At 35.1% G+C, this 14,996-nt stretch overlaps 1 protein-coding gene across 1 annotated transcript; it reads right to left on the bottom strand.

Moving 5' to 3' along the window:
* Positions 1–9,233: 9,233 nt before the first annotated feature.
* Positions 9,234–11,046, bottom strand: OR8J1 (olfactory receptor family 8 subfamily J member 1). Its single transcript, XM_002755340.7, has one exon. The coding sequence runs from the start codon at positions 11,024–11,026 to the stop codon at positions 10,061–10,063; it is 966 nt and encodes a 321-aa protein (XP_002755386.3). The 5' UTR covers positions 11,027–11,046; the 3' UTR covers positions 9,234–10,060.
* Between the last annotated feature and the right edge of the window lie 3,950 nt (positions 11,047–14,996).

Below are 14,996 nucleotides of genomic sequence, written 5' to 3'. Positions count from 1 at the left end.
GTCTTTTCTGGTCATCTAAATGTGGAAGTAGAGAAAAGAGTTAAGTCTAAGTTATTTTAAAACTGTAAATCCTATATGTGGTGTTTTTATATTTATTTTATTGTAAAGAGTTTAATTAATTAGATTTATTTATTAATATATTTAACTAATATGGGGATTGTTAACATACTAGAATTCTGGAAATGTGATGGAGAGTAAAAATAATGTAACACCATATAAACATCATTATATCTAATGCATGAACCTACATGAATGTAGGGAATAAGCCTCACATAATTTTATCCTGTAAATTAGAGTAAATTTGATATTTGCTTTCCAAGAGATTTGAAAATTTATGTTTCTTTACAATTCAGTTTATATTTCTTTTTTACCTTTTAAAAACTGATTTAATTACATTTTATGCATTGATTTTTGTTTTCCTACTCTATTTAAAGTTGTGTGTCATTCTCTTTTTCTTGTTCATTTTGACCAATCTTTATAATTGAATTATTGAATATCCAAATATTAGCAAATGTCTATGTCTCTTCGATTCCCTTTTCTTCTCTCTCCCATCTTTATATCTAGTAATTGAGAACAGAGCTTTCCTTGAAAACTTATAAATTACATGCCCTGAAAATTACTATGCAAATAAATATATAAATAATCTAAGAGCCTGTGTTTCTTCACTGTTCTTCAGACTTTACTAATAGCTCTGTGTATTTGCTTTTGCTCAGTTTATCAAAGAATCCATTTCAGTTATTTGTGGTTTGTATTAATAAACATATTTTTTGAGCAACATTATGTGGTAAATAATAACTTTCAAGAAATACTTATTCTAACTGCTATATACTTTCCTCTAGAGACTGCTTTAAATGTGTCCCAGAGGTTCTGGCACGTTGTGTCTTCATTCTCATTGGTTTCGAAGAACTTCTTTATTTCTGCCTTCATTTCGTTGTTTACCCAGTCAACATTCAAGAGCCAGTTGTTCAGTTTCCATGAAGCTGTGCGGTTCTGGGTCGGTTTCTGAATTCTGAGTTCTGCATATTAAAAACAAATGTTCACTCACAGATTGATATTTGATGGAGTTATTGAAAATGTCATTCCTCACCTTTTAATAATATTCAAAAGTAGGTGAATTCTCATGGCTGAATTTAATTTTACCATAAGGAACTAAACCTCATTATTATTACTTTTGTAATTATTCAGTAGCAGCAATATTCATTCAGTAGGCACATTATATATGTGAGGCACTATGACACATGCTTTCAAAAACCGTCAAATTTCATTATGTATGAAATTTCTACTAAATAACTTTTTTTTTTGAGACAGAGTCTTACTCTGACATCTAGACTGGGGTACAGTGGCTCACTGCAAACTCTCCCTCCCAGGTTCAGGCAATTCTCCTGCCCCAGCTTCCTGAGTAACTGTGATTATAGGCACCTGTCACCACAAAATTTTGTACAAAAATTTTGTACAAAAACTACAAATAAATTTTTTGTAGTTTCAATTCAATTGTTTCCTCTGTTTTGTCTATTAAGTTTTTATTTTTGAAAAGGTGAAACTCCAGGGTTTTTTTTTTTCATCAATAAGCTAAACTTATAACTAATTTTTTTACAGTATGGGATATTTTTTCAGTGACCGTAACATAGATTTGACTCTTGCAACAAGCAATCAAACAAAAAGTAAGCAGTCAAATAGAGATACCTGTGCTTACATCAGTGCCATTGGTTGACAGAAATGGAAGATGGGTCTGCCTAATGTATGGATGTGAGTACCCGCATCACCACAGTGTAGTTCTCATTAATCCTTGTAAGCAAAGTCCAGTGTTCTCTCCACTCCTCTAATGAAAACACTGTGTTTTCTCAACATTGTTATTTTACACTTTGACTTGTGTAGGTAGAGACTGGAAGGTTTATTTGTTTTAATCCTCATTTTCAGGCTCTAGAGGGTTTAAAATAAGGTGTACTTTTCTTCCAATGTCCTCAGAGAAGCCTCTACGGGGACATTGCTATTAATCTCACCTTTTCTCTTGAGTCATGGGAGATTATGATGTGAGAACATAGAGCCAGTATAAACAAAGGAAAAACATTAGTTTAGTGACTTTTTCATATTTAAGAAAAATCATAATACCGCTAATAAATATGCAATTTCTAGAATCTCAAGTCTGTCATTGAAATGTCATTTTAATAATTGAGGAAATCGTATTTTAGTTAAGGCACACAAAATGACTCCCACTATCTAATTTTCCTCTAGGAAAATCATTAAAGATAAAATAGGTCTTTCTAATCTAAGAAGAATAAACATTTATCTAAGACATCTGCACTTTCTAGATTTTGAATTTTGCCAGCCAACAAAATTTTCTTTTCCAATAGATGACTTATAATTGACAGATGAACCCTAGTGAACTTGGGTTTTTTTTTTTCTTTGAGTGATGCTGTAGTCAATAATGTGGCTCTACATTTGAAGTATATATGGTTCTAAATGTTTTAAGGTGAGACTCATTCATGGTCAAAGGGCAATATTAGTGATAAAAACTTTATTGGCAAAGCAGAACTTATAGATGCATCTTGGAGAATTAATGTTAGAAAACTACTAAACTTGGTGGGAGTGTGAATTACATTGTCACAGCTTCAGACAGCTTTTTGAGATGCACTTGAATTCTATGGAGATGAGCATTGGCTGACATTTCTAAAACTATGCTAAGCTTGAACAGATAAATAAGCAATTAGATTAGAGATAAGAAAACCATGTACTCCACTCTCAGATAAAGAAGTTGAAAATAATCAATGGAGATGACTGGAATGAGCACTGTGATGCTGGATTAAAAGCTGTGTTATCACTATGTGCTTAAGCTTATCTAGATAGATACAATAGTGAAGTAGGTTGTAGATAGGTTAGAGAAATAGATATAAAATATATATTGGTGTGTATATCAAAATACACATTATCCATATATATCTATTTCTGTGTACTATCAATATGACTTATCACTGCTCATGTCAGCTTTGGTCATCTGGTTGAAATAGTGCTTGTCAGGTTTCTCCACTGAAAGTTCCTCTTCTCTTTTTTTCATATTGTGCTCTTCAGAAGGAAGTCAGTAGGTGCAACTCACACTTAGGGAGTGGGGAGTTATGCTTCCCCTCCTTGAGGGCAGAATAGCTACACAAATTTGTGAGAACTTATTTGTTTCTTTTCTTCCATTTCTAATTTGTTCAATTATGTATTTCTACCAATATGTTATAAAAATTAACAAAAGCCAAAATAGGCAAACGGGACCAAATGAAACTCCACAGCTTCTGCACGGCAAAAGAAACAGTCACTAGAGTGAATCAGCAACCAACAGAATGGGAAAAAATTTTTGCAGTTTACCCATCTGACAAAGGGCTGATATCCAGAATTTACAAAGAACTCAAACAGATTTACAGGAAAAAAACAAAGCCCATTCAAAAGTGGGCAAAGGATATGAACAGACACTTTACGAAAGAAGACATATTATGAGGCCAACAATCATATGAAAAAATGTTCATTGTCACTGGTCATCAGAGAGATACAAATCAAAACCACATTGAGATACCATCTCACGCCAGTTAGAATGGCTATCATTAAAAAATCTGGAGACAACAGATGCTGGAGAGGATGTGGAGAAATAGGAACACTTTTACACTGTTGGTGGGAGTGTAAATTAGTTCAACCATTGTGGAAGACAGTGTGGCGATTCCTCAAGGCCTTAGAAATAGAAATTCCATTTGACCCAGCAATCCCCTTACTGGGTATATATCCAAAGGACTATAAATCGTTCTACTGTAAGGACACATGTACACGAATGTTCATTGCAGCACTGTTTACAATAGCAAAGACCTGGAATCAACCCAAATGCCCATTGATAATAGACTGGATTGGAAAAATGTGGCACATATACACCATGGAATATTATGCAGCAATCAGAAATGATGAGTTCGTGTCGTTTGTAGGGACATGGATGAATCTGGAGAACATCATCCTCAGCAAACTGACACAAGAACAGAAAATGAAACACCACATATTCTCACTCATAGGCGGGTGATGAAAAATGAGAACACATGGACACAGGGAGGGGAGTACTAAACACTGTGGTCTATTGGGGGGAAAAGGGGAGGGCCAGTGGGAGGGGGAGGTGGGGAGGGATAGCCTGGGGAGAAATGCCAAATGTGGGTGAAGGAGAGAAAGGAAGCAAAACACACTGCCATGTGTGTACCTATGCAACTGTCTTGCATGTTCTGCTAATGTACCCCAAAACCGAAAATGCAATAAAAAATTTTTTAAAAAAATTATTTTATACTTGAGATAATAATTTTAACATTCTACATTATTTATTTTTGTTACATCAATTATTCTGGCTTTAATCATTGAAAACCCTTTCACTTTGCTCCTGTGTTACTTTGACATAGCTCTATCATCGTGTTTCTCTTTTGCTTCCTTCCTTCCTTCCTCCCTCCCTAGCTTTCTCTCTCTCACTTTCTTTCAGTGCTTCCTTAAATTCTGGAACTATAATATGCTCTGAATTCATCAAATATATTTCCTCCTCTTTTCTAGTTAAGTCTCAAAGGTTCCTTGCCTCCTTTTTTGGAATAATGTTATTAGAAACTATTATTTGGGTTCTAAATCTGCTGCACTGAATCGTTCACATGCCTTTAGGCCTTCTCAGCTGACAGATCAAGGAGGTAGAAATGTGGATATCCACTCATATATGTTGTATATACCTACTTGTAACTATTTCTATCTAGTATATATATTAAGCTGAGAATAAGTTCATTTCATCGTTAACACTAATTGATTATCACATGGATCACTCTAGAATACTCTCCATGCTAATCTGTAACCTCCTACTCCAATAATGTGAAATGTGGGATTAACTACCTGCCATTCATTTATTTCACTGTTCAGTTCTAGTATACAACCATACTGGTTTCAGAATTATTGAAACAGATCCCTATAAGAAACAACTTTATAATTACAGAGTAATGTATAGTTCATTCTGCCTTTAATTTTCACACACTTTTAGATGTTACTTAGGTCAGCACATGTACCCCATCCTTTACAGGGAAATTGCTTCATGATTTTTTTATTAACAGAATCTTTTTCTGTCTTTCAGGCTGGAGTGCAGTGGCACAATCTCGGCTCACTAAAACCTCTGCCTCCTGGGTTCAAGTGATTTTCCTGCCTCAGCCACCTGAGTAGCTGGTATTACCGGCATAGGCCACCGCTCCTACTCATTTTTGTACTGTTAGGAGAGACAGTGTTTTACCACATCAGGCTGGACTCGAACTCCTGGTTTCAAATGATCTGTCCACCTCGGCTTCCCAAAGTGCTGGGATTACAGACATGAACTGCTATGCCTGGCAAGTTTTGTGCATTTTTAATACAATATATTGTTTTGTCACATTCTGCATTCCTTTTCAGGTTCCTGAAACCTACTAAATGAGTATTCCTCAGACCTATTCTATGGGTATTTGAAAAATGGATGGTGTCATTTATCCACCATTATGGTATTATATCATACTGAATGGTTTGACTACAGGAAATAATTCCATGTGTTTTACCTACTTAACTCTGCCCTTTTATCCCTCTTTTCAAGCAAGTTTTCTCATTTCTTTTAATAAACAATTATTTTACACAGCCATTTTTTTCTATTTAAAAAAGTAATGATGGTGTCCAAATATTCACAGATACTATGGTAAATTCATAGCGTCTAGTTTAATTGCTGTAGGCACTATCTTGTTATTTTTTATATTTTTTAAGGTGAGCAATAAATGAAAGTAATAGATGAAACCCATGTAAAGTATTTCATAAGAGAGAGGAAAGTATAAAACAAACAGGATTGGAAAGTATCTACTTAATGCTTTTATGAAGAAACTTCTGAAGATTAAGAAAAATACTCAGGCAGAGCATGACAGCTAATGCCTGTAATCCCAGCACTTTGGGAAACTGAAGTGGGAGGACTGCTTGAGATCAGGAGTTTGAGACCAGCTTGGGCAACATGGTGAGATCCCGTTTCCACAAAAATAAATAAATAAACAAACAACAAGAACAAAAAACATGGTGGGTGATGCATATCTGCCATCTTAACTATTTGGGAGGTGAGGCAGGAGGATCTCTTGAGTGTGGGAATTTGAAGTTACAGCAAGGTATGATCACATCATCACACTCAAGCCTGGTGACAGAGCAAGTTCCTGTCTCAAATAAAATAGTAAAAGATATTCAGAAATTTCTTCCCAAAAAGTTGTACTCATAGTATTGTTAGTTTGTTCAACACATTTTGCTTGAAAGGAACATGGATACAACTTTATTATTACACAAAGAGTGGTTTAACATTCACTCTCAACTTCAGGGTCCAAATAAAATCAAGCATTTTCTAGGACATTCTTTATAGCACTGGGTATATAGCTAGTGCAGAGGTCCAAATATTTTTTGTAAATTAATTTCAAAGGATACTTGTTCTCCTTCACTAAAATGTGGCACATATACACCATGGAATATTATGCAGCAATCAAAAATGATGAGTTTGTGTCGTTTGTAGGGACATGGATGAATCTGGAGAACATCATTCTCAGCAAACTGACACAAGAACAGAAAATGAAATACCGCACATTCTCAATCATAGGCGGGTGATGAAAAATGAGAACACATGGACACAGGGAAGGGAGTACTAAACACAGGGGTCTATTGGGGGAATAGAGGAGGGACAGCGGGGTGGGGGAGCTGGGGAGGGATAGCCTGGGGAGAAATGCCAAATGTGGGTGAAGGGGAGGAAGGCAGCAAAACACACTGCCATGTGTGTACCTATGCAACTGTCTTGCATATTCTGCATGTGTACCCCAAAACCTAAAATGCAATAAAAAAAACTCTGTTAGAAAAAATAAAAAATAAAAATAAATAAAAAATTTAAAAAAAGAAATGCCCAGTGTGGTTACATGAACATATAAAAATAATATTCCATTAATTTAACTTCACACTAGGTTAAATAATAATTTTAAATTGATAAGTAGCTACTGTATTTAATGAAGAAAGTACTATTTCTTCATAAAAAAAATAATGAGGTCCTGTCATTTGCATCAACATGAATGGAACTGGAGATCATTATGCTAAGTGAAATAAGCCAGGCACAGAAAGGCAAACTTTGCATGCTCTCAATTAATTGTGGGAGCTAAAAATTAAGTAATTGAACTCACCAAGGTATTGAGTAGAACGATGATTATCAAAGGCTGGGAAGGGTACTGAGGGGCAAGTGGGAAGGTGAGGATAGTTAATAGGTACAAAAAATAGAAAGAATAAATAAGATCTAGCATTTTCTGGGTCTGATAGTAGCTGCAGATTCTTACTGTATTCAGTTGCATTTCTTTTATACTAATATGTTTAGAGTTTTATCATGAAGTGATATTGAATTTTGTCATACGTGTTTTCTGTTTATATTGAATCGATCATATGGTTTTGTTCTTCTTTCTGGTAACATGATGTATCACATTTATTGAGTTGCATATGTAGGACCATCTTTGCATTCCTGGGACGAATTCCACTTGACCATAGTAGATGGTCTTTTTCGTATGCTATTGAACTCAGTTTACTGGTACTTTGTTGAGGATTTTTGCATGTATGTTTCTCAAGGATAGTGATCTGTAGTTTTCTTTTCTTCTTGTGTCATTTTTCTGGTTTTGGCATCAGGGTATTAATGCTGGCCTTGCGAAATGAGTTTGGAAATATTCCCTCATCTTTAAACTTTTGGAAGAGTTTGAGAATTGGTATTAGTTTTTTTTTTAATGTTTGATAAAATTAGGCAATGAGGACATTGAGTCCTGGGCTTTGTTTTGATGGGAGACTTTTTATTATTTATTCTGGTTTTCACAGTCTGGGAAAATTCTTTTCTGAGAACTCTCTTAAACTGTAGGACTGCTTACAAATTTGGGGCAGGTTGTATGTCATTGTCCTTAATCCTGTGACCACAGTAGTTGCTGCAGTACTAGGTGGTACCCTAAATCCAAGACTGCTGTGGTCACTGCATCTCGGGGCTGGAATCCTGGTGGTTGTTGAGCCTGATGCAGCACTGGAGTACAATCAAAGTCCGCTACCACCAAGGCCTGATTTGACCAAAACCCAAGGTCAATGTAGTCGGCCATCTGTGATAGAGGCAAGATATCAGGTGCATTTTGCCATGGCTATAGGTTCATGACTGGTACCAGGATAGGCCAGGAGATTCAGTCTGCAGGATGCTAACATCTCAGTCAGGAGTTACCAGCCTGGATCCATGAGGGACTGCCAGGTGCTAGATTTAATTATAGCAGTCCCAGTGTTGGGGACAAAAACATACCCTATGCTCACTTTCTTTTCTTTTTTCAAAGCAGATGGTGTTTCTGTCTATGATGTGCTTCCTGGGTTTGGAGGGGAGATGTGGGTGATGTAAAACTGTTTTTCTTACTCTCTTCAATGCATCTTTTCTTATTACTATGCTCTAAGCAGGTGCTGCAGACTCCACCTGTTTTCTTAGCTCTTGTGAAGATGTTTTTTGCATGGATTTTGTTCAAATTGATTGTTCTGTGGAGAGTGATCCTTGGAGAATCCTATTCCAACATCTAGCTCCACCCTCTTACATTTCTTTTGATGTATTATAATTATCCTGACTTAAGATTTACTCCCTATACTTGAAGAAACTCTTCTACACTGAAACACACTTATAAATAAAGTGAACATACACATAGAATGTAATATATCTTGTTCAGTACAGTTCTTTGTCAGTATTCATTCATTTTTCTTTAGATGGAGTCTCACTCTGTCCCCCAGGATGCAGTGCAGTGGAAGTATCCCAGCTCACTGCAACCTTTGCCTTTCAGGTTCCGGCAATTCTCCTGAACCAGCCTCCTGAGTGGCCAGGATTACAGGCATGCGTCACCATGCCTTGCCAATTTTGTATTTTTTGTAGAAATGGGGTTTCACCATGTTGCCAAGACTGGTCTCGAACTCCTGACCTCAAATGATCCACCTGCCTCAGTCTCCCAAAGTGCTGGGATTACAGGCATGAGCCACTGCACCCAACCCCAAGATTCATTCTTAAGATTCTATATCAAAAATCCCCCATGAAACTTATTTCCATATAAATTTATTGACCTTTATCTTATGATTCTGATTTGATAATTCTGAGATAAAGCTGGATTCCCTCTTGTATTCAAAGCAGTACAAGAGATTTAAATGTACAGTCAGTGAACAAGAGCTATCAGAAAGCAGAATAAAATTTTTATAAAATAAATTTATTTCATTCCAATTATGTTAAGAACCTTTCATTAACATTCACTTAATTTAATCATATCACAACACAAGGCATTCATTTTGTACATTAAAGAAGAACAATACTTGGAGTAAGGAGAAAGAGACATTTTTACAGAATCCATAAAGTTTATAAATAATCCAGCAGGAAAGTATATTAAATATGATACTTTGTGTCTGTCATTTAAAAATTGTATAAATTATATTAAGTGGAATAAAATTATTTTAATCTTATTCTGGTTAGCACTCAAAATTTAAATTCACTATTAGTGTGAATTTCATTATTTGAGCAAAATTACGAAATCATTAGAAAGTTTTATTTTAAATATGATTGTTAGTTCAATTTTAATAACTTAGCTGAAGAAAAGGATCTTAATCATCTGTAATTACAATTTTTCAAGATGAATTAATTTATCATACCCAGCTATACCTGGAGGGCAATGAATGAAGCCAAAGTATAAGAAAGTCAACTTTACTTCTCTCATTGTATTATTTTGCTTCATTCAAACTTATTTACATTTTTTAATTTATATTTTTTCTAACTGCTGGAAACCATTTTTATTTCAAACTCTCTACCTGCTTAATCCCAGGCAGAATTGGTGAATAACATTTTTTTTCTACATTAACCTCACAACTCAAAGAGTTTCAGTTTTGTTTTTAATTCAAGCCTCCTAAATTCTATCTTGTTAATTCCTATGATTGCTTATGAACCTGTAAGTCAGATACCTACCTTTTCTTTTTCCTACATTTTCTCTCCCATAATGGCAGCTTATATTAACTCTCTCCTTATTTATCTGTAGAGTTTAAAATGACATTGTTTTAAAGGATAGCACTGATTTGTCATGAATCTCTGTAGAGCAGACTTCACATCCTTATTCCTTAGGCTGTAGATCAAGGGATTCAGCATAGGAATGACCAATGTGTAAAACACAGAAGCCATCTTATCAGTATCTAATGAATGGTTACTTCGAGGCTGCACATACATGAATAGCAAGGTCCCATAAAAAATTGTGACTGCCATCATATGTGAAGCACAGGTAGAAAAGGCTTTTTTTCTTCCTTCTGATGAACCTATTTTTAGAATGGACAGAGCAATGTTGAAATAAGATACTAGAACTATAATCAAAGAACCAACCACATTTGTAGCTGCAGATACAAAGACGACTGTTTCTGGTAAGTAAGTATCAGAGCAAGATAATGCTAACAGAGGCACATTATCACAGTAAAAATGATTGATTACATTGGAAGAACAGTAAGACATGGAAAATACACAAGATGACACCACAATAGCTGTAGAAAAGCCATAGAGGTACGTGAGGGAGACCAGCAGGAAGCAGAGCCGCCGAGACACTACCACCAAGTAGAGCAGAGGGTTACAAATGGCCACATAGCGGTCATAGGCCATCAAAGCCAGCATGATTACCTCCGATACAATAAAGAACAAGAACCCTCCCAGTTGGGTGGCACATTCATAGAATGAGGTAGTTTTCTTTTTAACTAAAAAGTTAATCAGCATCTTAGGGGCAATGACAGTAGAGTTGCCAAGATTGATGATAGCCAGATGTCGCAGGAAAAAGTACATGGGGGTCTGAAGTCGAGAGTCAACACTGGCGAGGGTGATGATGCCCAGGTTCCCGGCCATGGTCAGCACATAGAGCACCAGGAAGACCAGGAAGAGGGGCAACTGGAGCTTTGGAGAGTCAGAGACACCTGTGAGAATAAACTCAGTGACCCTGGTGAAATTTTCAGGAGCCATGTAAGAGTTGGGAAATTCATCTGTTTGGGGAAAAGAGAGGTTAAAAACTTTAAAGAATTATTTGTAAGACTGCCATTATATGGCTAAGACAATTTCTTGGTAACATTTCTGTGAATTACGTATTAATCTAACTCAATTATTAAACTCAAGCTTCTAAGTCTAATAAGTGAACTTAGTATAATTTGGGAGAGAGAAAAAGCAAGTATCGAAAAGTATAATAAATTAAATACATGATCATGAAACATTTTGAGGATTTACTTCCTTACAACCTTATTGAATTATGAGTGTATTCTTAGTTTGCAAACATTTGAAGCCACAATTAATATTTTATATCATTTATGTTGAGCATGAGAAAGGCTTGAGGCATTTTATATCTGCAAATAATCCAATTTCTAATCTGAGACTTCTTGCTTTTTCTTAAGTATGGATGATTCTAGATACTGTCTTGTCCCATTTTCTTTATTCCATAAGTATAATCTGGATTATGCACACGTAACTCATACGTTTTACCATCCACATCTGTTTGCTTTTTCTATCTTTTTAAAATTAATTCTAAAATACATAGAGCTATGTCCTCAGATCTGTTTTTCAGGTGACACATTTTCTTTTTAGTTTTAAATAACATCATATTGGTGAAAATTTCATTTTTGTAATTTCATGACATTATGCTTTACTGAATACTACTTTCTGTTCCTTCTTTCTCGTTTCTTTTTTTTTTTGGTTGTTGTTTCACAAGTTTGGACCACTCCTCAGAGTTTTCACATTGTATTTTATGTTTAATCACAATTTCTATTTATATATTATTTATGTTGAGCATTTATGTTGAGCATATATTATAATTATATATTTTTTACAACTTATAAAGTATATCTGTTTTTTAGTTGATTTTTTATTCATCTTAATATTTTTAATATTTTCATTACTGTAATAAGCATAAGTATTATTTTAGAGATTTTCTGTGAAAACTACAATACTTATATTTGACATGGAATTTAAATGCTACTTTAATATGTCTAAATATTTCCCTTGAGTTCATTATAAATTTAGGATGATCACCTACCCCTAACTGAGGCAACTAGAGTGCCTTCTCTGCCATAATTTATAGTTCCACTGGTGTGGGCACCTGACCCAAAGAAATGCTGTCATAGTCCCTTATCTAAAAATGTGGAGTTAAGTTTCAGTGGGTTAACACAATATCATTAAAAATGCCTGAATTTTAAAATCCCAGAGCTGTTTACATTGTTTTCTCCTTCTGAAAAAAAGATAAATAGAAAGAAAAATAGAAAACTATTCTGTAGTGTGAAAAAAGAATGAAATGAACCAAAATAATTCCTAACCTTGTTAATATCTACTCTCAGTTTGATTCTGAAACCAAACATCACAATTTCTCTTGCTTTTAAAAATAATCATCTCATTTATTTATTTACACCTGTTTATTAAATACCTTACTGTGGTGACATGCAAACTTCAGATAAATTGCTTATCTCTCTTCTTACAGACCTGCTAGTCCAATGACAGGAAACATATGAAAATCTGGTAAACAAACATATAAGCAAGATTATTGCACACTGCAATAAGTATAATAAATAAATTAAACAAGAAGATACATTATAATAACTTGGGAGAATATTTTCACAGGGTGTGTTAAGGGGAGGTCTTTTTTAAATTTTAGCAGTTTCCACCCCTTCTTTTTAACTTCTTTCTTGGGCTTCGTTTCATAGGCTGGATTCTCTTGTATAGCTGCATAAGCTTTCTTATATCTCCTCCATCATGTCTGGAGTTAGGCTGTTCTTTATGTATAGAGAGAATTGTTTCTTGTAAGCATCTTCATCTTCTTCATTAAGTAGCACATGTCGTCTGCAAAATTCTGGCCCATGATACACTTACAGTGTACTTCTGCATTGAATTCCTTGCTTTCAGAATCATGACCAGGGAATTGTTTGGTACTGTGAGGCATCGGCAAGCCTCCATTCACAGCTCCTTTTGGGGCACCAAAGCTTTATTGCCAGTGGTAGTTCTGGCAAGGCCTGCATCCAAATAGCAGGTAAAGGCACGGTTGACCATCAATGCTTTCCACATGGTAATCATCGCCAGTCACTACCACTTGGCCTTTATAGATCTTGTCCATGCCAAACCTATTGAGAAGCCTGCAGTCCGGCAGCAAGCCAGTACAATACACTGCAGCAGAATTTGTCAGGCCAGCATTCACATCACATTTTGGCAGTTTGTGTGCATATGCTGTGCAGAATATCGTATCCTCCTCTATACAGGCAAAAGCAATCTGACAAATGATATCTCTGTTTGTTACACAAACTATCATCCTGTATTTGGGCATGTTGTATTTATTTTTATCCTGTATCACCAAGCATTTCAGAGCATAGTAATCCATTTCACCCTCTCATCATCTAAATTTCACTTGTTGTCTTTTAAGGTAGGCCTTATTCTTAACAACTTTAACAAACCCCATCCTGCAGAAGAGAGGCCCATGTCCGCAGCTCAACAGAGACCTACAGGCCTTGAATTGTAAACCATGACAACATTTTAAAATAGGTGATACCATTATTAGCTTTATTTTAAAAGATTACTCTTGTTGTTATAAAGATAATGTACTATAGGATTGAAAAAGCCCGAGGCAGGGCAGCAATAGAAATTTAAAAATAACAATAAAAAATGAGTTTAGAGGTTGAAATGGGACTTCTGGTATAAAATAATGTGGGCCTCGGCTAAAATGGAGAAACTCAAGATGAAAAGATGGTAACATTGGTAGTCTGGAGCAGAAACAAGATGATCTCCTCAACGTAATTTACATAATAAGTTATGTAAGTTATATATGACAGAATGACAGATGGGGGATTTATTTTGATTAGGGCAACAGCCATCACATTTTTGAGTATGAGACAATATGTTTTAAGATGGAGTAAACAAAGTGATATTTTGAATATATTCAGTTTTAGTTGCTTAGGAAACACTTAAATAACCATTTAAGTAGGCTAATATTTAAATCCGGATGATATTGATGTGATTAGGCTTGGGAAACATCAATCTAGATAATGATAAAGTTTTTTGTTATATTACAAGATTTTATAAAAATGTATAACCCCAATTCCTAATTTGTATTTTATTCAGTTTGCATCATTTCTGACTCAAGATCAATCCTGTTTTTGACTCTCTCGTTTTCCTTTCATTTCCAAACACTACACAATAGGTAGTCGTGCTTCTGTGTCCCCTCCAGTGCCCCTTTCTTATCTGACTTTCTCTGGGTTTGCAATTTTAGTATTCCGTCTGCAGCCTTCAGCCACTTTGTTGTCCCCCTTAGCAAACATGCCAGACATCAGCCAGTATGAATGCTTGCAGACTGTACTAGCTACTGTTTCTGATGACATCTGCTGCTTTACTGGCTTTATGATTTATTTAAAAATCCAAAAGTTAATTCTTAAAAGTAATCATTTTAAATCACAAAAACCATATTCATTCTATAATTTTCTCTTTCAGATCTCAAGATTACACTATGTGCAAATTTCTGTGAATACTTTCCCATTCTATGCATCTCACTCTTCAACTTCCTTAGAGCAAGCACTTGTATTAATTATCGTATCCTTCCTGGTTAACCATGTTATGATTCTTTTAGATTGACTGGTAGGAATGACAGCCGTTAAGGCATTTCGTACAATTAAGTTATGTTATCCAAGTTATTTTTTAGAATAATTTAAATACGCGTTTGCCTCATTTACCATCAGATACCCTTGACTTTTCTGGTCATCTACCCTAACAAACATGCATTAAAGGCTTTTTTTTATTTCTGATCCTTCATGTCCTCACTGGTATTGATTCTTCAGAGACTGGTTTCTTTTTCTTTCTTTCTTTTTTTTATGTGTGTGTGAGAGATACAATCTTCTCTGAAAAAAGTTTGTCCACCATTTGTAGCAGTGTGTCCATATATTTAAAAACCGGAAATGAGGGTAGCATCAAA

This window comes from Callithrix jacchus, chromosome 10, assembly GCF_049354715.1.
Source record: "Callithrix jacchus isolate 240 chromosome 10, calJac240_pri, whole genome shotgun sequence".
Taxonomy (NCBI): domain Eukaryota; kingdom Metazoa; phylum Chordata; class Mammalia; order Primates; family Cebidae; genus Callithrix; species Callithrix jacchus.
The sequence above is the reverse complement of the archived record's forward strand: the minus strand, read 5'-3'. Positions and strand labels throughout refer to the sequence as shown.